Source organism: Struthio camelus, chromosome 13, assembly GCF_040807025.1.
Source record: "Struthio camelus isolate bStrCam1 chromosome 13, bStrCam1.hap1, whole genome shotgun sequence".
Classification (NCBI taxonomy): domain Eukaryota; kingdom Metazoa; phylum Chordata; class Aves; order Struthioniformes; family Struthionidae; genus Struthio; species Struthio camelus.
Window position 1 is genome coordinate 8631873 of NC_090954.1, and position 22490 is coordinate 8654362.

The 22490-nt window shown below is 53.1% G+C and overlaps 1 protein-coding gene across 1 annotated transcript; it reads right to left on the reverse strand.

Moving 5' to 3' along the window:
- Positions 1 to 865: 865 nt before the first annotated feature.
- NKX2-5 (NK2 homeobox 5) lies at positions 866 to 3746 on the reverse strand. Its single transcript, XM_009671654.2, has 2 exons — positions 3321 to 3746; positions 866 to 2349 (listed from the first exon to the last, which is right to left on the reverse strand). Exons 1-2 carry the CDS (start codon positions 3607 to 3609, stop codon positions 1748 to 1750), a joined length of 891 nt encoding a protein of 296 aa, XP_009669949.1. The 5' UTR covers positions 3610 to 3746; the 3' UTR covers positions 866 to 1747.
- Positions 3747 to 22490: the final 18744 nt, after the last annotated feature.

Below are 22490 nucleotides of genomic sequence, written 5' to 3' on the forward strand. Positions count from 1 at the left end.
GCCACCCTGTCTCCATCCCTGTTTACTGATGAGGCCGATATGGCCATGGCAGGAGAGGTTGCAGGTTCCCCCTAATCGCCTTATCATCGGCCCGGACAATCTCAGACACTCAGAGGATGTTTTGACTGCGCTGAATTACAATGTTTGTTGTTTCTCGCTCCCAATAATTGACATTTGATAGCGACTACTGTAAAAGCGGCCGAGAGGCTGGGGCTGGGCCGGAGGAGAGGAGAGGAGAGGAGCGGAGCGGCAGGGAGCCCCGCTCGCTGCCCCCGGGCAGGCGGGGGTCCTGCGCGCAGGGGGCGCGGAAACCTCCCGCGGGTGCGCTGGGGGCAATTCCCCTGCAGCAGAGCCCGACCCGCTTGGTTCGTGCCCTGGGGTCCGCCCTGCACTCGCAACCCCTTGCATTGCCTTGCTGCGCAGGGAAGAAATCAGCCCCCGCGGCGGCTCCCGGAGACACGGAGCGACCGGGGCCACCCGGGCCCGGCCCGGCCCGGGGCGGGGGATTAGGTCCTTGCATCGCCCTCCCGCCCGGGCGGCGAGTTCAATCCGACCCGCGCTCCGGAAAAGCAGTTTTTAAAAACACTTTTGAAAGTACTTTTGAAAGTTCTTTTGAAATGCAAGCGCCGTTTGCACGATGCGAAAGGGGAATTGCTCAAATTCGGGCGGCCGATGAAACAAACAAAAAAACAACAACCACCAAGCAACCAAACGAAAACCCGGGGCAGAGGAGGTAGCAGCGATGACCAGCTCGGCCCGGCGGCGGCAGCGCCCGGGCGGGAGGCTCCGCAGCCCCGGGCCGCGCAGGGGGCTGCCCCGGGGGATGCTCGGGCCCCGTCTGCGGAAGGAAAGCCAGGGAGCCGCGCGGTGTTAAGCCACTCTCTTTAATGACAAAATCGCTGATCTCCATCAGCTTGTACAGCAAAGGGAAACACGTACGAACGGGCGGCGGGGGCAAGGAGCAGACAGTGCATTTCAATACTAACTCACGTTTTAGTGCATAACCCTACAGGGACCTGGCATGTCGCGGTGTCTGAATTCCTCGGCCGGGGTGGGGTGGGGGGTCTGTCCTCGTCCGTGCGCTGGCCGGAGCTGCCGCCCTGTCCTCTCCTGCTCCGGGCAGCCTCCGGCTGCAGTAGCCAGCCGAAGGCCGGCGCCAGCAGCCTGGCAAGGGGAGACCTAGGGGCTGCGAGACACTTAACTGGCCGGACAGCAGTGACCGTACGGGAAGTGCAAAAATTAAACGTGAATCTCAACAATAATTATTATAATAGTAGAAAAAAAAAAAGAGTTCGCAGGGCTTGGCTTGCAGTTGTCGGTTATTCGGAACGAGTCAAGCAAAACGACTGGCTGCTCTGGAAGAAGGAAGGAGGCGAATTACGGGGCAAAGGCCCCGATGGACGGGGGAGGCGAGAGGGGCCAGGCGTTGTCCGGGGCCGGCCGCGCAGGTCGGGAGCTCCCTGCAGCGCCGAGCTCCGCCTGCCCCCGTCCCCGAGGCTGTGCCTGCCTCGGCTCACGCGGAGCAGAGCCGCTGCGCGACGCGCTCCGGACCTGCCCCCGCCGACGGCCACCACGCTAGTGAATCCCGCTAGGATACTACACGGAGCTGTCCTCCTCGTCCTCCCTGCGGTCTGCAAATGTCCCGGCACCGGCTCGCTGGCGTCGCAGGCGCGGCCGAAGCCCGGCCGCCCGCTCCGCCCCAAGTCCGAGCCTCGCCGCGCTAGCCGGGCGCGCAAGGAGCGCGGCTCTACCAGGCGCGGATCCCATGCAGCGTGGAAATGCCCGCGTTGCCCTGCGGGATGGGCGTTTGCACTGAATTCAAGTCCCCTACCCCGAAGTTCATGAAGTTGTTGCCGGCCGCGGAGGGCTGCATGGTCTGCATGGAGGGGTAGTTGTAGTTGGCATTGCAGGCGGGGCTGTTGTAGTTGGTGTACGCAGGGTAGGCGTTGTAGCTGTAGGGGTTAATGCTGACATTGTACGGCGAACTGTAGGGAGAAGACTCCCCTAAGCAGGGCTTCCCATCGCGCACCAGAACAGGCACCGCTATCCGCCGGGGCGGTGGGATCCCCACCATTTCGAGGGTCTGATCCTGTCTCTGCCTTTTGCATTTATACCTTCTATTCTGGAACCAAATTTTAACCTGGGTAGAGGTGAGCTTTAGGACATTTGCTAGATGGTCTCTCTCGGGGGCCGAGAGATACTTCTGCTGCTTGAACCTTCTCTCCAGTTCGTAGACTTGGGCTTGAGAAAAGAGCACGCGAGGTTTCCTCCTCTTCCTTTGTCTGGGGCGCTCGGGATCTTCCAGGTCTCTCTTGTCCTGCTCCAGGCTCTTGTGCAGGGAACACAGTTCTGCAGCAAAACAAATGAGCAAAGGAAAAGGGAAGGCGAAAGAAAAAAAAAAAAAACCCAAACCAACCAACCAAACAGCCCAGTGCTCAGTAATCTGCGTGCACCACCACGGAGCACTGCGCCGACTTCACGCCCGGACTCTTCCCCCAGCCCTCGCGGCCGGCTCGCAGGGGCCCGGGGCACTGCAGGTCGCCGCTGCGGTTCCTGCTCTCTGAGCAATTTTCCGTCAATATATTTTTCATCGAAGACAGGGACGCTCCGTGCACCCATCTGAATCTCGATCTCCTCGGACACAGCCTTGGTGCATGTGGCCTTTGTGTGGCCTTTACGCTGATTCCCACCGCGACCGCGCGGAGACAGGCTCAGCCTAGCTATTTAGAAACAAGGTCTGTTGCCTAATTTCTCTCGGGACAAGCTGGAGGCCTTGCGCAGAGTCCTGCAGCTCTGCCCGTGCCCTGTTTTGCAGCAAACACCGCCGAGGCGGCCGCGGCCCCAACCGCTCCGGGGGTCCCTGGCCGCCGTGTCCCCGCCGGCGCCTTTCGACGGGTGTCCCCCGGCCCCGGGAGGCAGGACGGGAGCGGGGACTCTTCTTTGCCCAATCTCTACCCTACCCCCAGTCTCCCCCCCCACACACACACCCAGTCCTGCAGGGCAGGGCCAGCTGCGTGGCCCCATGCCGGGAGGGGATGAAGGCGCTTTGCCTTGCCCTGCTCTTCCTCCCCGGGCTCCCGGGGCGGCTCGGCCGGGCAGACGGAGCTGCCGCCGGGGCCCAAGGCCACGCAAGGTCCCTCCAGTCTTCCGCCCTGCTCCTTCTCCCCACGGCTCTATCGAGGGTCCCTAGGAAGGCCGAGCTGCCCTCGGCGAGCCCGCAGCCCTGGGGCGCCGGGGTCGCTCCCCCCCGATCCTCCTCCATTCCCTTTTTAGCAGCGTTCAAGCCACCACCCGGCCCTGGCGTGATTCGCTCGTTTTACCTTTCTTGTCCGCCTTGGAGTCCTTGGCCGAGTCCATTTCCACGTAGCTTTTAACGTAGTAGGAGCTGGGGAAGGCGCTTTTGGCAGGGTGCGCCTCGGGCAGCTCGTCCCGCAGCTCGGGCAGGCCGGGGGGCTCGGCGCTGTACGTCTCCTGCTTGAAGGTGGAGAGCATGCAGGAGGGCGAGGACAGCGCCGAGAGCTCCATGGGCGCCAGGCCGCTCTGATGCTGCTCCAGGTTCAAAATATCCTTGACCGAGAAGGGTGTCGTTGTCACAGGGCTAGGAAACATTGTGGAGGAGAGCAGGGCAGTGGCCGCAGCCCAGGGTCATGGGAAGGCAGATGAGGAGCAGCCAACCTGGAGCAGTGGTGGAGCGTGGGCTCACGAAGGGGGCACATAGCATTCCCGCGATTAGCCTTGACTTGTGCACTGGAGGCAGGTAGGACCAGACCATAAGGGAGGGGAAGGAGGGACTAGGCAGTTTTTGGGTGACTTTAGCTTTCTATTGGTCAACATTGCAGTGATGGTATGAGAGATGCAAAGTTCCATGTCACCTAATATAGTAATACATCTCAAAAACATCCCCACTCATTTAAAGGGGCGGCACTGTATTTATCCAGCTTTCCCCGCGGAGTTTGTTGATCCATTAAAAAAAAATCCAGAATGGCCTAGTGTGTACAAAGCCACTATCTGATGCCATCTATCATACAGTCAGATTAAATAAACAGGCCGGGAGGAAACCATCAACCAAATATGTGCTGATTTCAATTTTTTTGCAAAAAGGGACGGAGGTTTCTTTTTTAGTGTTCTGCAATATCCGATCGCAGGAACTGGAAAACGGGAGTTCACTGCTGCGTGAAGCGCGTTCAAGGGGAAATCCGTGCTTGGGGTTTAAACAGAGTTATTCTAATACTGTACAGCGCCTGCAAAATCCAGCTGATAGGAGAGAGACCCTAAACAGCGGGTTGGGCGGATGTTGGTTGGTTTGTCTGAGAACTTTACAAACAGAGAGGGAGGGAAAAAACACTGCTGTCTGCAAAAACCTCGCGTGGAGGTGTTGCAAAATAGACAGGCTTCCTAGAAGCGACACGGGAGCAAGCACCGCGCTGTCAAAGCGGCTGGCCGGGCCGCCGCTGGGCTGCGGCCGGGAGGCTGGGGCGAGCCCCGGCCCCGGCCCCCTCGGGCGCGGCGCCCCCTCGCCCACTCGGGGCGGGGGGCTCCCTCGGGCCGGCCCCGACCGCGGCTCTGCCGTGCACACGGCTAACCGCAGGGCCTTGGACTCAAGGGGCAGAACTGGGAGCTCATTAATTTAATGCGCTCGGAGTCACTAAAATAAACCTTAGCGGCAAACTCCCAGGTTGAGGAGGGGCGTTACGGCGCTTTCTGGCTTTAGGGGGGGGCGGAAAAAAAATTCCCCCTGAGAGACTTCTTTGATGCGGATTGCCCCGCTCCGAAAGGCAAGGGGGGAACGGCTCGTCCCCTCTGAGCCCCAGCGCGGCCGAGGGCGATAAGAGATAAGGAACGGGACGGGGCCCGGGGGGAGCCGGAGCGGAAAAGTCTTCCAGGGATGCGGTGAGTTGGGGTGTCCTTGGCCGGGGCAGCGGCGCCCGGGGCAGCCGAGCGGTGCCCAGAGCTGCAGGGCGTTTCGAGCGCTTTGTCCGGGCGCTCCGACCGGGCGCAGCGTGCGGTTCTCGGCCGCGCTTCATTCCTCCTCCCGCAGGCAGAGCAAAATCTTCCGAGGCGGGTAAAAACCCACGTCTGCGGCCTCGCCGGTAGCCTTGGGCTCCGGGTGCAGCGGCAGAGCCCGGCGCGGCCGCCGGGAGAGGGGCACGGAGCCGGCCCCGCCGAGCCGAGCCGCCGGCCCCGGGCACCTGCCCGCCGCAGCCCTCTGGGAGCTGATCCTGTTCGCTCCGGCCCTGAACGTACTGGCTACTTTCTATACCCCCCTCTTCCGTTGCCCCCCAGGGAGGTTTTGTGCCTCGGGGTCCGTTCTGGGGAATTTAGTTAAGGGTTTTTGTTGGCGCTGCTGTGACCCTCGTACCGGCTCTTTCGGGGACGGCGGCCGGTGCTGCAGCAACATCCGAGCCACTTAAAACTCCTGCTGCAAACGTCTGCTGATGTCCTGGGAGCTTTTTTGTTAGTGAATCGGATCCGGATCTTGCGATGACAGTTGGAGCGATTAGCGTGTACAGGGAGGCCTGAAATATTGCTATTTAATGAGAGGAGGGAGAAGGCAAGGCGGCCACCTCGCTCTGCGGCTGGGCTTCCCTGGGAAACAGCTCCCGAGGCGCCCGGGCAAGTCGGGGGCGGTGGGGGGGGGAATTTGCTCGACTGCAGGAAAAGGAGCACAGCCGCCAAGGGGGTGTGAGAATGTGTGTGTGTGTGTGTGTGTGTGTGTGTATGAGTGTAGCCCCGGCAGGGCTGCTTGTGCACGTTTGTAGCCCGTTTCATGGGGAGAGCATAGGGAGGGAATCTTTGCCGGGGTGGCCCGGTGTAGCCCCCCTTGTCGTCGCCGTCGGCACGGGGCCTCTGCGCCGGACCAGTGGTCTTTCTGACCTCGTTGCCTCCTACAAGCTAATCGGGATCGGTTATGCAGATACTTAAAAACAAACAAACAAACAAACAATCAATCCTGACCCCGGCTGCTGGTTCGCCTTCCCCGGCGCATCCTCCGCGGACGGGAGAAACAGGGTTCAGCGCTCCCTTCCCCCAGCCCGGGCCACCAGGGCCCAAAACGCCTTTCCCAGGGAAAGGCTAGACAGGCGCGGTGCAAAGGGAAATGGCTCTCGGCAGCGCCTGGCCCGGAGATCCGTCCCTCCGGCCGGTGAGCCCCGAGGGGAGAGCGGTTCCGCCGGCCGCGCCGGTCCGGAGCGCATCCCCGGCGGGGCGGCCCCGGCGGGGTCTGCGAGCGAGGAAATGGGAGCTGCCTGCCGACAAAATGTTCTTAATTGAAAACTGAAGGGCTTCCTCCAGACCCCGAATCGCACGCCCGCTCCCGATCGATGTGGGCCAGGCTGCAGAGGGTGGAAGTGATTAATTGAACGATAAGCCGGAGCTATCATTTGGAATGTCATTAATGCGTCGGGGAGACATTCATTGGAGACAGACAGCGTTATCTCCGCTTTATCTTCAACAATGCATCACTTTTAATACTGCAGTTTAGAAACAAATGGGGGCTTTAGCCTCAGCCCTTCTCTGCGTGTTTATATTTTTGGAAGAATCACAACTAGTGGGAGTCCCGGCCTCGGCCCCCTGATAAATGAACATTAGCACTTTTTAGAACTACTGTATCAACAAAAAGAGCTGCAGGGCCGCAATAATTGGTGAAAAAGCAAACACTCCGCAAAGAGAGGCCAGGTCTGCTCTGTGTCCGGCTGATTGATGAATAAGTCACTGACATACAGCAGCTCACGGACTTTTCGGGTCGGGGCTCAGTTCCCACATGCCCCCCGCCTCTTTTCCCCTTTTCCTTTGCTCTCTGCCAGCCCGTTGAAGCCCGGCTCCCCTCTGCAAACGGCGTCTCGGCGGGGCCGAACAGAGGGGGCAAAGCGACCGCTTCACCCCGGCGGGCCGGGGCTTGTTGCAGCATCGCGGCTCGGCTCCTGGGCGAGCCCGTCCCCGCGGGGCCCCGGCTGTGCGCCCGCTGCGGGGCGCGGAGGAGCCCACGCGGGACTCCTCACCCCTCAAAAAAGGGGTGCTTCGACCCTGGGGCATCCCGGCCCTAGGGCTGCACCCCGAGCTCTCCTATACTGCTTTCAGCGCCGGGGTCTTGCCCTCCGTGGGGTGCCTTTGATTACAGGCCAATAGGTATGAAATCAGAATCGAGCCTTAAATACACGTGAACAGGAGTAAAGGAAAACGGGACCCCCGAGGAGGGCTCTGAAAAACCTTCTCCATCCCACCCAGCCGCACGGGACCCAAGCCTTCTGGGTTTAAATGAAGGCGGCGGAAGGGTGAGGTTTTCTGGTTCAAGCCGCTGGTTTTCTGCTGGTTGCGAGGGGAAAAGGCCGTATTTGAAACAGTCCTCGCTCCCTCCTGCCGGGTTCACACGCTTTGCAGGTTGCTCTCGCTGCCTGCTCGGGACTGAGTCCGACTCCCGCTCCCAGACAAGCTGCTCACAGGGGAGGGCTGACTTTCACACCCCCTCGTTGCTTTTCACCTGGATTGTTAAATGCCATTAAAAAAAAAAAATAGCTTTTCTTGCTGAAAACAAACCTCCCCCCCTCAATTAGCTCCGGAGCGCACATCCTCTCTCCCCCTGAGACTTCGACACCTCGGACTGTTTAGAGAGAGAGAGATGGAGCCTTTTAAAAAAGTTTTACTCTTAATCCCAGTCAGTTAAGATGTCCAGAGCCCCCTCCCGCTTTAATTCCCGGCTATCTCCCGAGGACTCTGTTTATTCCTCACCAGTAAACGCCGGGGTTTGAAACCTTGTCACTAATTGAGTGCTAACACTTCAGGTGCTATAGATTTGTTAAGAGCCAGTAGTCCAGAAATAGCCTATTAGGGTTTCCTTGAGCGAATTTGTGCCAATCTCCCAGTTCCCACCGTGGACGGCGGAAGCCACTGGGAGCCTCGGGATCTCTGTGGATCCCTTAGGGCTTCCGAAGGTCTTTGGGGCAGTTCTCTGTTTCAAAAGATTTCCAAGCACGAGCATAGATATCGGAAAGGGCTTCTGCAAACCGGCGAGCCTCGGCTGAAGAAGTTTGCCTGCCCTGACAGTGCCGCCTGCGGGGCGCGTCTTCCGCGGCAGCGGCCGGGGCTGGCAGCCCTGGGCGCTCGCTTTCTGTGGCTACCAAGGGGGTTCGCGTTTGCCTTCCAGCCCTCTAAAATTCCGCAGAGGAAAATGCCTTTGGAGCTGTCCAGGCACATTATCCCGCTGCAGCTAAAATCATCTATTTTTGTTTTGCTTTTTTTTTGTTGTTGTCCTTTTTTTTTCTCTAACGAAATGCCCTTTTCCCCACCAACCTGCTCTGCTCTTAGCGCCGTGCTGCTGGCAGTAAGCGCAGCCCCGCTCCCGGGTTTGGCCTCCCTTTCTTTCCCTCCGGGGTCTGATCTGGGGGACCGCGCAAGAGAAGGGGAGTTTTGCCGTTGGCGGCCAAGGCAGGGAGAGGGGCCCTGGAGCGGGGTTGGGGTGCCTGCCGGTGGCCGGCTCTGCTGCTCCTCCGGGGACGGGCCCGTCCGGCCACCGGCAGGTGCAGGGGGGCCGCTCCACCGCCAGCGCTCGGACTCCTCCTGCCCACCACCGTGGGATCCTGGCTTGCTCCTGCCGTGCACTTAGTCGCTGCAAAGCCTCCGGCCCAGCTCCTCTCCGTGCAAACCGCTTCCCAGCTGGAAGGGGCAAAGCAGTTAAAGGCGGTGATCCAGCCACAGGCTGGCAGCCGCCAAGCAGCAATGCACGAATAACAGCAGGCAGGGTGCAGCGAGAAAGTACTACAGACTTACTAGTGCCTTCCTCGTATTTCAGGGCGAATTACGGATAAAAGCGTTGCATTTTATTTCGATTTTGGTAGCTCCCCCCCTCCCCCAGCTTTTCAGGCCGGCCACGGGCTGCCTGGGAGAAGTGGCTGGAAGATTGCTTGGTCGCTGCTCTCCTGGCTCTCTGCGGGTCTCAGGCACGCTGACCTGGCTAGCAAATCTCGCCGTGGATTTTCCCCTGCTGCCCTCGCTGGGCTCCGTGCCTGGAATCTGACAATTAGGCTGGCTCTTGCACCGCTAGCAGTAGAGGTGGTTTTTTCCCCCCCCGGCTGAAGCTAAAGCTGGGAGTGGGTCATATGAATCAAAGGCTTTATTTTAAACCTCATTTTCTTGCCTGTGACTGTGCTGGATTCATTGGTGAAAGCGAGCTAGGAATTCGTCTTCCTTCTCGCTGCCCCTCTCCCAGTACCTCAGCGTTAATGCAGCGATCGCGTTTTTAATGCCGACTCCCGTACACGCCGTTTATGTCTGCTCGAGTAACAGCTTCCTAATGGGGCCAGTCTGTTACCAAAGCACTTGTTCGTTCAGTTTCGAGGGGGAACGCACACAGCGCAGAAGCGATACAGTTATTTTAGGGACGAGAAAACTGAACGAACGAGGAGACTTTCACGTTAAGTAAACGCAACAACGGCTTGACACAGAAGTCCAGCACCCAGGACATACCGGTGTCTACTGGTGGCCAAGGAATCTGGTTTAAAACCGAAATAACTTCCAGACACTATCAGAAGCGGGGTGTTTCGAAGGACAAAGCCGCACGGGCAGCGGGGTGGGAGGCTCTGGAAAGCTGTGCGGCGCTCCCCTGCCCTCTCCCGCCGCGCCGTGGCCTGATCCTGCTCCCCTTGCGGGCAAAGGTTCCCACCGGATCGGGAAGCTAGAAAACGCTGCAAGGATTTCAGGGCGTTTGCAGCTTGTCTGTCCGCACGATGTTTTCCAGAGGAGATAAAGGTCTGACGTCTCGGATACTTCCTGCTGGCCGTGCAAATCCGATCCGTCTTGCGATGTCACGATAGGCGCTTTGCCCTCCGCGGCAGCGGGGGCGGCCGGGGCCCTGCGCGCCCCGCCGCGGGGTGCGGGGTCTCCCCTCGGCTGAGCAGCCGGGGAGAGGCAATGCCTGCGCGGGGGGACACTGAGTGCAAGACTTTGTTTGGGCATTATCCGTCCTAAACATGACTTCCCCGCCTCGGGGATGAGGAAGCCGCCGGCTGGGGCAGGTCTGCCCCCCGCGGTGCTGCTCCCCGCAGCAGGACCCAGGCTGGCCCCACTGACCCTCCCAGGAGAGCCCCTTCCCGAGGGGATTAGTTGCGCCGGGCGGAGGGGGAGGGTGAACCCGGGCGAATAGAGTTACAGAGCTCTGACCCCCCTCGGCCCCCCCCGTGCCAGGGTTTCCCGGCCAGGTCCCTTCTGCTCCTCCGAGGGCTCCGCCTGTAACCTACAACCGCACAGGCATGAAATCGGCTGCCGCAAGGGCAAGCCGCCGGGGGGGCCCCGTCCCGCCGGCCGGCCGGGGCCAGGCACCGCGGCGGGGCCGCGGCCCGCCCGCCCCTCCCGCTCCGCCGGGCCCTGGCAGGCGGCCGCCAGCCCCGTCTCTCCTGGTGCACTTGCTGCGCGGCAGCTCCCGGGGGGACGCGGGCGCGGACGGGACCGGTCTCAGCCGCTGTCCTGCAAAATCCCCCTCCTGCCTTTCCCGGGGAAGCTGTAGCTCCAGGCGGGAGCGCCAAGCGTTTTCCAGGTAATAAAAAAAGGAAAAAAAAAAGAAAAAAAAAGAAAAAAAAAAGGAAAAGGAAAAGAAGAAGAAGAAAAACCCCCACTGATCCGGGCCGCTCGTTCGCGCTTTCATTTTTGCCCGAGCCGCGAACCCGGCATCTGCCTTGGCCGCGCCGCGGCGGTGGGAAGCCCTCCCGGAGCAGGATCAGGCCTCTTCGCCGTTGTCTTTCCCGAAGGCTGGGAAATAATCCGTTGTTCGTTTTTGTAGCGATAGGACAGGGAATCGGTCGTTTTCTCCTGGGAGGGGAGTCCCGTTTCTGCTCCTCTCCAGCGAGCCGTAAAACCAAAACTCCCGAGTCTTCCCGCGACCTTTTTCTTTTTTTTTTTTTTTTGAGTAGAGATAAAAACGATTGTGAAGCAGCCTACACGAAAATAAAATATATGAGAGAGGAACGGGCAAATACACGCGTTTGGGGAAGAGTTTTTATCAGTCTGATAAATATACAATTAACCGAAGATAAAATATGATATATTTCAAGAGTGTGTCAAGGGAAAAAAAGGTGGGAAGAAACGAAAACCTTGCAAAAGTGTTTCTGGATTTGTACTCTCTCTTTTTCAGGGTAAAATTTCCAAGTTTCTGATATCTTTAGAAGTCTCGCTTTGTATTTCAAATGAACGTCGCATAAATAAAACCGGATCTGCAGTCGTTTTCTCTTTCGGCATTAATTATCTGACCGTTTTTCAGAAGAAAAGGCAAGAGACGCATTTAAACGGCAGCCGTTTTCTCGGAGCCCCGCAAACGCTGCGAAAAGAAAAAAGGAAAGAAGGGAGGAAAGGCGGAGGTTCCCGCCGCGCTTTGGGCTGCCTCCCTGGACGCGCCTGCCGGATCCGCGGTTTGCCGTCTGCTCTTAAACCTAGAAACCACGCGACTTTTATATTTGTCGATTAAAAAACAAAAATCACAGTGACACGCATGAAATGTTAAACACCCTTGACTTTATTTCGTGGTGGATAGGGTTTATTTCTTAAATGATTTGGAGCTTTTTTTTTTTTTTTTTGGCCGTTGGTGCGTCATTGCAGTTTTGAATGCTTTTCTCCCAGGCTGTTCTTGCTGTTTGGTCTTGATTTTTTCATTGCAGCGTGGGGAGTGCTAAGTCCCACTGGGAGAGCTGGACTGAGGGGAGCTGCATGGGGCCCCGGGGGCTCCGGCTGGGGCGACCCCCGGGCCTGGGGAACGCAGCGTCCCTGGGGAGAGAAAGGAAAACTGTGAGCCCCTTACCGCAGCCCTGAGCAGCTGAACAGCCGGCCTAGGCGCTCCAGGTCTCGCTCTTAACTGTCTCTTGGTTGATGGCTTGGTTGTAGCAACGCAGAGGTGTGGGGAACCTGGGGTGGGCAGGGGGTGTCCGGAGCTGGGAAACAGCAGGCTCCCTTCAGTGTTGGTTTTGTATTCTGGGACAGGTGACCTGCAGGTCCCAAGCCCCTGGGTGCATCACTGTACTGCGTCCCCTTGCAACCCCAGGGCTGCACAACTCCAAGGCAGCACCTGCCGCAGCTGGACGGATGGGGGAGCAGCGTGAGGAAGGTGCTGGGGAGGCATCGCATGGGCCCATCTTTCAGGCCCTGTCTCTCCAGCTCTTTGGGGCAGCAAGTTTGGGAAAAGATTCCTTGGAGGGCACTGCAGCTTTTCAGGGCACCTTTGCCTTGAATGTTGGAGCCAGAGTCAGAAAAGATCACCCCCCTCCCACACCCTGTCTCTGTTGTTTTTTGTCCCTGACCCATCATGGTTTTAATGTGCAGCCCCGATCAGAGCTCAAGAGGATATTTCCTCTTCCAGTGCTTCTCTGGGCAACGAGGCACCAACAGATTTTTTCTGTAATGCTGAAAACATCTGGCCGTCTCTGAGCTGTCAGGCTCTGCATTGCTTCTTCCCAGATGCATTCTCTGCTCCAGTTGCTGGCTGCCCCAGAGCAGCCCCTCTGTGCTGGGGGCAGTTGCTTGGGTGATGCACTCCCGACCTCCGGCTACACCAGAGAGATACTCGACATGGTGTCTGCACCAGTGGACTGAAACCTCTGGGATCACAGTGTGACTCTTTGACTTCAGAGTTATGGTTTAGCCACAGCCAGCCTGCGGGAAAAATATCCCAGGGTCCTTGGGATACTAGGTACCTTCTGATACTTTCTTCCTTCACTATGTCTAGCAGAGGTTGCCCCTCACCTCCATACACATATTTCAGGGTTAGCTGCTTTATAGCTTCCATCCCTCCTGTTTGGTAGAGTCCATCCTGGAGATGAGGGGTAAATGTGTGCTTTCCACCAGGGCCCTGGACTTCGCCACTTATGCTATCAAAACAAAATATGCCATATTATAAAAATGTGTCCCTGGTTTTGTGTGTAGCGGATCTGGATTATACATCCTCTTCGGAGAAATGTAAAAAGGCAGTAAACGCAAAAAGAGAAATAAGGAAACATATGAGTTCTGATTCAGTAAGGTCCTAAAGTGCTGGTCAAATCTTAAATATCTGAATCACAAGGTTCATTCACATGCTTCAAGTATAACAGAATCGAGGCCCAAACTAGGAATTCTATTACATGCTGTGATTTAGAAGAAAAAGTCATGGAACTGAACTGTTCCTGGAAAATGAACAAAGGTACATCCAAGTGGAATGACTGAAAAAATAAATACTTTCTTAGGCCACAAGAAAACACTCTGAAAGATATATTTGGCTCCAAGCGCTGTCACAGCAGCCTGAGCCCTATCTAGAGTGACTCTTAGATTTTCAGTATTTAAAAGGGAAAGGGGGATGTCCTATGTTTAAAAATATGACTTTACTTAGTCCCAAAGAAGAATAAACAAAGCAAAGGCAAAAACCTAAATGCCTCTAGAGAAAAAAATGTGTTTAACCACAATTCTAAACTATCCTTTTCCTTCTCCCTCCCCACTTTTTAAAAAATGAACAAATAACAGCCATACTCAAAACCATTGTGTCATATTCCAGCTTCTCCATCTTTGCTCTCATTGATGCCAAAGTATATAAAATAACAATAATATTTGCAAAATATGAACCTGATCCTGAGTTCACATTCAGGCGGAGCTCTGGACTTAAAGTGATGGAAGTTGTGGCAAAACAGAGAGTGGGAAATCGCCATGTATCTCCTGTCCTGTGAACATCAGATTTGGGCATGGATGTGAAGTCTCTGCTAAACTGATCCTTGACAGTGTAATTTCTGAGATTTTAGGTGATGTGCGGAAGGAGGCAATAGACTAGTCCCTGCCGGTGTAACTCCACAAGAGAGATCTAATGGAAGTAGCGTTGATCCATTTGCTTAGATGACTCTTTCTCCTGTCCTCGTTCCCACGACATTTATTCTGAATGACTTGTTAGCATTAGCTGGATTAAAGTTCCAGTAGGATAAAATGTCCTGAAATACAGATTTATATTCTACATTTTGGTGTGAGTAACTGATGTTGGCTCTGCATGCTTTTTCGTGATAAGCCCCAGCAGCCTTGGAGTAAATCTGCCTTCTGAAATTGGCCTGTTACTTGACTGGTTGTTGGAGTCACTCTGAACCCATTTTTATACATATTACGCACAAGCAAAAACTAGGAGGAAGGGACCTCGTGCAAGCTGCAAAGTCAGGCACTCAGGGCTCAGGATGTGACCCTCCACTGTGTGCATTCATAGTCACAAACTCGGCTTTGGATTTTCTTTTAGCCTTGCTTTTTTTCATAAAGCCTTAGGCTCGCAAAGTGCACAGGATGAACCGTGCTCATGTAACAAGCAGCCGTTCAATATTTAGTTTTACCCTGTTCAGCGTGTGGCTCCAGGCCTTGTTGCACAGCAAGCTGTTAAACCACGGAGAAGGACTTTTCATTTCCTTCTTCGTTTCAGGGGTGTCTGAGTGCTTTGAAAGCACAGGTGGTTCCACGTTCATCACCCTGTGCGTAGGGAGGAAATCATCTAGGGGCACGTTATCCCTCGTTCCTAAAGAACTGAAGGCGCAGGCGTTGATTTGGGATACCCAATCTGAGGTAGCTGCAATGTGACTTTGAAGTATTTTTTATATTAAAATAAGCTACATTCTACAAAGTATGTAGAAAGCACAGAGAACCTGCAGTTTAGCGAGGTGTATAACTTGGCCACATTTACGGGGATTTTCATGCAGGTGGCACAAATGCATACTTCTGATACAAGGGCACAAGGTCAAGTCCTTTCCTAAGTGCAGAGGTGTGTTATAGCTCTTCAAAGCAAAAATCCCCAGGATTTTCGCAAGGCATCTTTTTTCCAGCCCAGATCTCCCCTGAGGCTTCCTGTAAGTATTCAGCTGGGGCAGAAAGCGGGCAAGTACAGTTTTGGCTCAAGTGGTAAAAATGAGCTGAAAAGATGGGGCAGCTGGCAGAAGAACGAGCTCTGCCCAAAAGTGGCCACTGTCAGGGTTTTTTGTTTTTTGTTTTGTTTTTTGGTTTTTTTGCGACTATCCCTCGTTTTGTGGCAGAGTGCCATCTCGTGGGGCCGGCAGCTCTGCCGGGGAGCTGGGAAGAGGCAAGGGGCACCGCGGGGCTGGCAAGCTTGGGGGCAACGGGGTGCTCAGGGTGCTGGGGCCACTGGTCCGCAGAAGCCTTTTGCTGCTGCCTGAGCTGCCGCGCTTCCTCCACGGGAGCGCTGAAGAGCACCGCTAGCATGATCTGGGGCATGAAATCAGAAAAAGCCCAAAGCGGAGCAAAATGTAATACAGTCCATAGCAGCCGTGTAATTCCGGTGGCTTTGTCTAAACAAAGGCAGGTTTTACCTGTGGCCGTCCAGAAAGAGGGATGACGTGCTGCCTCTGCAGATGATGAACTGGAAAAGCTTTTGTGTGGGAACAGGCATTGTAACATCAGGCAACAAAAGGGTTTACTTTAGGTAAGTGCCCTAAACTGATTATTTACAAAACTGTCCTCCCACACAAGCAGACCCTTTTCTGTGTGTGAAAACCTGCTGCAGAGAGGCGCTGCTAGCACCTACATTTGCCTGATTTGCAGGCACTAGCACTGTTCGAAAGACAGAAAACACGGAGCTCTCTGCTTTCTTTCTTTGTTGTTACTTTCCATTTTGTAATAGTTACATCCACCTAACCATACCTCTTCAAGTGAATAGTCCATTTATAGAAATTTTTAGCATCCTGCCTACTGCTTTTGCAGAGGGTATTATCTCCGTTTGCTTTGTATCATCACTATACATTTTTGGACACCCCATCCCTGGAGTGGGTTTACTCATGTCAGTTGTTGTGGTGCATTTTGATGCTGGGAAAGGCTATCCTTAGGAACAGAAGCTGTCACCTCATACAGACTATCAGAAAGATGTTAGGTGGGGCCAGCTTTTGATCACTTTATGAACTCAGGCTTGATTTGACTGTTGTGGCAATTGCATCACCAATACGCCAACGCATCCTGTCAAACCTATCCCGCTCTCCTTTCTGCCATCAAAGTTTTGAGATAAGCAATAGTGAGATGTCTGTCTGCTAGCTGGAACTGGTAGTTTCTGGTCTAATCCATGCTGGGCTATAGCACAAGTGTCTACCAAGGATCACAGAGTAGTATGTTTTATATAATGCGTGCTGATGGGTAAATTTAGAGTTGACAACTCCCCCCCACAGTTGCGGGACTCAAAGACAGTCCTATCAGGTGGCAACTGGCTGGGGGAGTATTTATAATCAATTTGCTGACTAGAATTAATATGAATCTGTCATCCCTTGTGCTGCTTGGGAAGTTGCACAACTGAGGGCTGATGATGCCAATAGCTGTTTGTGATCTTCTCTGGCAATAGCTGAGCTTGTCATTCCCAACTGCCAAATGGATTTCAGTCTCTGCAGAAGGCTGACACCAAGATAAAGCACTGCCTGGATCTCCTTTTCTCTGAGCTCTGCAGACTTGGGGATGGAAGAGATTTGACATGGCCAGTAGACTGTGGTCTGGCTGTGGCCAAAGCACAGGGAGCTGACAGCTGTCTCCAGAGCAAACTTAGAGCGTCTTTCCTCTTTCAATACAGAGCAGCATCTTGCGCTCGTTCCTGATTTCAGTAGGTAATGGTTTTTGTCGATCTGTCTTCCCGTACACAGAACTGGGACTTACCCTGTTTTAAGCAAATGAAATCCAGTCTTCAGGTTCTCCAGGGAAGGGAGCCTGGTTGGATTCTCTCCTCTGGCTTTTCCAACACTCTGCTTTGGATTTACTGGATCTGAAAAATTTGATGTCGGAACAAAATTAGTCAGAGAGGTGGCCTGAGCTCAGGGGCAAAACGTTAGTGCTGTGTAAGATCCACAGAGGGATGGGGGGCTGTTTTGGGTCAGGATTTCAGAGTCGGGCTGGTGCACTGGTTTCTCTGGAGGGCACCAGTACTTGGTGTGTTTTCCCTGCAGCCAGGTTTAGGGGAGGTCAGGGGAATAAGCGTGGCCTTTTTTTCTTTCTGTTGGAGTGTGTGTATGATTGTCTGGAGAATGAGAGGGCTGTGAAGGTCGGTGGAGGGGGGAGGGGGGGAGTAACCTTTGTCTGCGCACTTCCCCACCCCTCTGCCAAAGCACTTTGAGGAACTGACCTTGGCATGGGTAAGCCCATCGTGCCCATATGTCCAAGGATTCACCTAGACTTGAATGCCTGCTTACCTGACAGCAAGGCCTGCAGCAGATCTTGCTTTGGATGCTCAGCAGCCCCAGGCTGGCTGCTTTCCATCTGACTTGGCTGCTTTTACATCTCCTGGAGAAGTGATGCAGTTCATGTGACATCTGAGACACCCGCAAACACTGGCCTACACCTCTGAGATGTTTGCTGGGACTCCGTTCCAGCTTGGCAGCTGGATAAGCTAATTATGATAGTCTTCTCTCAAACAAATGAAGCCGAAATAGTACAGCTAGCTAACCTCTCCACCTGCTCCAGAGCCATCCTTTCTCCGCTGTTCTCCTCTCTCTTCCTGACTGCCTTTTCTTTTTAGCTTGAACCTCCACGTTCAGTCAGTCTTTCCTTACCTGTTTAACACCAATGTTCTGCTGTCTTTACCTCCCCCGTTTGGCTTTGGTATATGTGAAGGGTAGCTGTGAGTTTTGTCAGCAGGATTCCCCTATAAACAACACGTGCCCCATGTGCACCCACAGTGCTGAGATCTGTTGGCTCCTGTGACCAGCCACGTTCCCATTCGCCCCCGTTCAACAATTACTATTGGGCTAGAGTTACTGCTCACTCAGGAGAAACGACAACTGCTTCTCAAGGTTTCCCGCCGCACAACGTCCCTTGGCTTAGCGAGTCCTTCAATATGCAGCGCTCAGGTAACCTGGTGGTCCAGCTCTCCTAGCACAGATCCTCCTCTTATTTTGCTCTCTGTAAATGTGGATAATGAAACCTCTCTCGGGCAATCTGTGGAGGTGCTGCAGAGAAAGTCCCAGCCCTGCGTGCCCGTTGTGGGCGCAGAGGAATCCCTGATGCAATGCGACGGCATTAGGTGACAGTAGAAGGAGAAGAGCGATTGCTGGGTAAAGCCACGAGGTGTGCGATTAGATTACAGCCCGCCTGGCAGGGAGGCAAAACGAGCTGCTATTAATTGCAGAGCAGGGAATAGCCTTTATTTACTATTTGGCAGGAGGCACTTACGTCTGCAGCCATAGGCGGTAGCAAATGTCTGAGAAGTGGTCAAAAAGCCAGCTCGGCACCTTGCTTCCTCCATGGCTGGGTTCAGGAGCCGTGCGCGCACACGGGTGCAGGTATTGAGGCTGGTCTTGTTGGAACGGGGAAAGGCAAAACTGTAACAACTGCCCCAGAAGGAAAGAATGGCAAACAGGGAGAAAGATGCATGCTGAACATAAAGACACGTTTAAGGCTGAATCAGTCAGGGAACCGTATACTTGTTCCACTTTGCCAGCGACATTAACAGTTAGTGTGGATTGAGTGGCTGTCCCGTATTTGAAAGCTATGGGACTATGCTGCTGTTATCTCACTAGAGCTACCACATCCCCACAGCGTGATGTCCCTACGCTGGGAAACACACCTCGACGCTGGACGAGGCTTGCTCAGTTCGCTGCTCGAAAACATAGCGAGCCCCGACTCACCTACCCCAAACAGCAGGACGTATGGGGCCTAGGAGTCAGCTTGCCGTGTATTCAGTCACTGTGAAAAAGTCCTACGGAGTTGCTAAAAATAGCCTGGATTGTTCCCCTCTGTCATTACAAGGAAAGATCGGCTAATACTTTAAACACTGGAATGGCACTCGGAACATCTGGGTTCTGTTCCTCGGTCTTCTGCAGACTTGGCCAAGGCTATCGTCAGACAGCCTACAGGAGGTGTCTAATTTAGGCAATACGGCTATTTTTCTCTAGCTGGGGTCTGGCAGCTCTGGCGGGCAGGCACTCCGAACTGCTCATTGCTCTCTTGAACTTCGACGCCTTCGTAATTGTAACATCTAAGCGGGCGCCTCTCCGAGGTGATCCAAATCTGACTCAGTGCTGCATGTGTAAAACGGTGATAACGCTTTGTCTGTCTCCTCGCCTTCCACAGGAAGCTCTTTGGAGCAGGCTCTGTCTTTTGGTGTGTGTTTGTGCAGTGTTTAAGCGCTGGCACAGTCCTGACTGTGCTGTAACAAGTTATAACAGCTGCTATAAGAAAAAGGGCTCTGAAATATAAATGCTAATAATTTGCAACATTTTTTTCAGGTTTGTTGGCCAGTCGTTTACTTTTGATTTTAGGTTGGCTTTAAAGTGGTCATCTCCCAAAAGAAAAAGTTAGGCACAGGTAAAGATATAAATGAGAAATGTGAGCTGCTTCCTGTGCTGTTGGAAAAGAAGTAACATCATTTGATGATTTTTTAAATCTTTCCTAAGGCTTCCCACTTTAGCAGATCTAATAAATGGAAATAAAAGCTGAGACTGTTATAGCTGAAAGGGATTTTTAAAAGCAATGAACTTCTCCTGGGTTTTGATGTTTGCTTTTGCATTTCACTTGGCCGGAAAGGCATATAGACTTCCTCTGTCTCCTCTACTACTTATGCACTAGCCTCTCTCTGAGAAGCTTTCCCTGGAAAGACTGTTTGGCCACATGTTACCTCCAAGCAATAGACGTGAAGATCTTTTCATCAGTTTATAACATATTCTAAGCCCTTCCTCCCAAATTTTAGACCCAGAAAGGCTACCCCTTTTACAAAAAAAGCAAATTTGGCGATAGCTTCCTTGAGACTTTCCCGAGAAAGGGCTGGAGGCTGGTGGTGCTCCCCAGGGAGACGCGTGCCTCTCCTCCGCTGACACTGAAGGCCGGCCACCTGGGCAGCCCGGCTCGCCCCCACGCCGCTGCTCTCCCTGCCGTTAGCGGTGCCGCTGTCCCCTGCTCGCTCCTGTGCCCCCGATGGACGTGGCCAGCGTTCCAAGCTCTGACACAAGCGTGCTGGGACATTTGGAAAAAATTGCAGAAATCAAGCCTGAAGCTTCCAAGCAGGGTCTTAGATTCCGCTTCCTCGGATTTTCTGCCTGTAGGCCAGGCAGAACCTGGACCAGACAGTTACGATGGTTATACAGGCTACTCAATGTGACTTGTTTTGTTCGGTCTGTGTCACTAAGTCCTGTGTATTCAGGGACAGTGGAGCATTTTCATTACAGCCTAGGTCTTCTCAAAGGTTTCAGGTGTTGTTTCTAAAACTAACAGAGGCTGATGTGCAAAGTGAAGTTGTGCTTCCTTTAGAAATTGTCTGCGTTGTCCTCTCAGACTCCCCCGTTACCTAGAACGGGAGGTTTTGCCTCAAAGACCCCTTACCTTCTTGTGCTTTGAAAAACTAAGTTAAATGACTGTAATAATGGCCACTGTATCAGAAGAGGATCTTGTATCCTAGGGTTTTAAATGAAAATTCCTATAAGTTTTAAATGAAACTTCAGATCGGTTTGATGAAGTCAATTTAGGGCAAGTCATGAGTAAAGTAACTGTGGATAATAGACAGAATTTACCACGTAGCCTGAGACTGCGTGGATAGGGATACAGATCTTTCTCATTCGACATACTGGTGCACATAGCGAAAACTGTATTGTAACCCACACCTTGCTTCACACCACATCTTTTCAGTTTCTAAATTTGACTTCAAGCCTACGTACATATCAGAAGAGAACTATATTCTGCATGAACAAATCACATGAACTGCTGGAAATTGGCACACACTTATCCCCCAACAGAAACCAGAGAAAAGGCTCCATTCCAGAAATCCTATTACCAGATGGTGATTTTGAGCAAAAGGAAAAGAAGAAAAGGTTAAATACTGCTACGCTTAAAAGAGCGTCTTCATAAACTCAGCTTAGTTCACAGCAATGCTATTGGTTGTTCTTTCCAAACTAGTGTCAAGAGGTGGCTGTATATCATTTAGATATGTGTCTGTTCACAGAAAGGAAAGGAAGTGACATATTTAATGCCCTAGACGCTTAGACGTTTTTCTGCGTTGTGTCTCCTTGTCTTCTTACTCTCAGCATAAAGTACGTTGCTTTGTACCGCTTGCCGTATTAGATTGGTTTGACCAGTCCATGGATGCTATTATTCATCTTGTTTTCATTCCGGCACTTACTTCTTCCAGTATTTTTCCAGGAATCAAAGTTAAGCAGACAGGTCTATAATTGCCTGGCTCCTCCCTTCCCCTGTTTTTAAAGAGAGCCACTGCCTTTGCCCTTTGCCCGTCTGCTGGTATCTCACCTGTCCCTCACAAGTTCACTAATGGCCAAGATAACTGGCTCTCCAAGCATCCGAGGATAAAATTCCTTAGCGCCAGCTGATTAGAAAATATCACTCTTATCTATATACTTCCCAGCTTGTTCTGTCCCCGCTCAAAATTGAGCTCCTTCCCCCTGTCACTGCTATTAATTGTGGTCACCGTTGGTGTTTTTGGTGAAGAGGAGAAAAAACAGGCCACGAACACTCAGGTCTACTCAGCATCATCCAGGGACGCTCTCCTCTCCGTCCGGCCACAGACCGCCTCTCCCCTGCGGTTGGCAAGGCTGTGATCTGAGAGCTGGTGACATCACGGAGGTACAAAATGAAAAGTCAGCATTTTGAAAATGTTGATGAATCAGACATTAGAAGAACTATTAGGCTGTTTCTCCTCTGTGCCTGGAGCTCAGCGTCTTCCCCTCTGCAAAAGAGTGGAATATCTGTTGGGCAAAGTCGCCGTGGTACTTTTCGAGACTGTTTCTTTTTATAGAAATGTGTGGCGCAAGGTTGCCTTCAAGTGAAAACAAAAAGGTACTGCAGGATGGGGAGAAGGAGGACTTGAATCTTGGGAGAGACTGAAGCAGATCTAGGAGCTGCTCTTCCAGCTAAAGCCTGAACGTGTAGCGTTCAGAGCCGTAGAGAGTCTGTGAACAAAAAAGAAACCGGAACTAAAAAACCAATAATTTAAGAAATGTTATATAACATTTGTAATCCCAACTGTAATCTATAGCTTGTGCAATACATTGAGTTTAGAAACAATGTAAGACTCCTTTCCCACTGCTGCATACGTAACTAAGCAATGACTTTGTGGGAAAAGTTGGTATTGCCAAAAGGAGGCTCATTGAGTCAACGCAAAATGTGGTGACACTTCTCAGCTCTCCCGCGGTTAAGACCTCAGGAGTTTTCTTTAATGGTAATACGTTTTTGTGTGCGCTGACCCTGCCTGACAAAAGGGGAAAATGCATCCTGGAATACACAGAGGACGAGCTTCAAGAAGGCGTTGCCCTGTTTTCCAACTGCGTGTCATTCTGCTTTTCTTTAAATGAAAAATTAAAAATACGATATTTTGGTAATAGCTAATTATCTGGATTATTTTTTTCATTAAATAGCAACCTCCTTCATAATTAGCGATGCAAATTGTCTAAGTGTAACTTTCCTGAGAATAGGCTTCTTAAAATGCAATTTCCTTTACCGGAAAGGCTCTTGAAATAATCGCTTAAAGCTGATATCAATTTGTCTACCTGCTTCAGAGCCTACAGGCTACTTTTTGTGGTTCTGGGACAATACCCTTC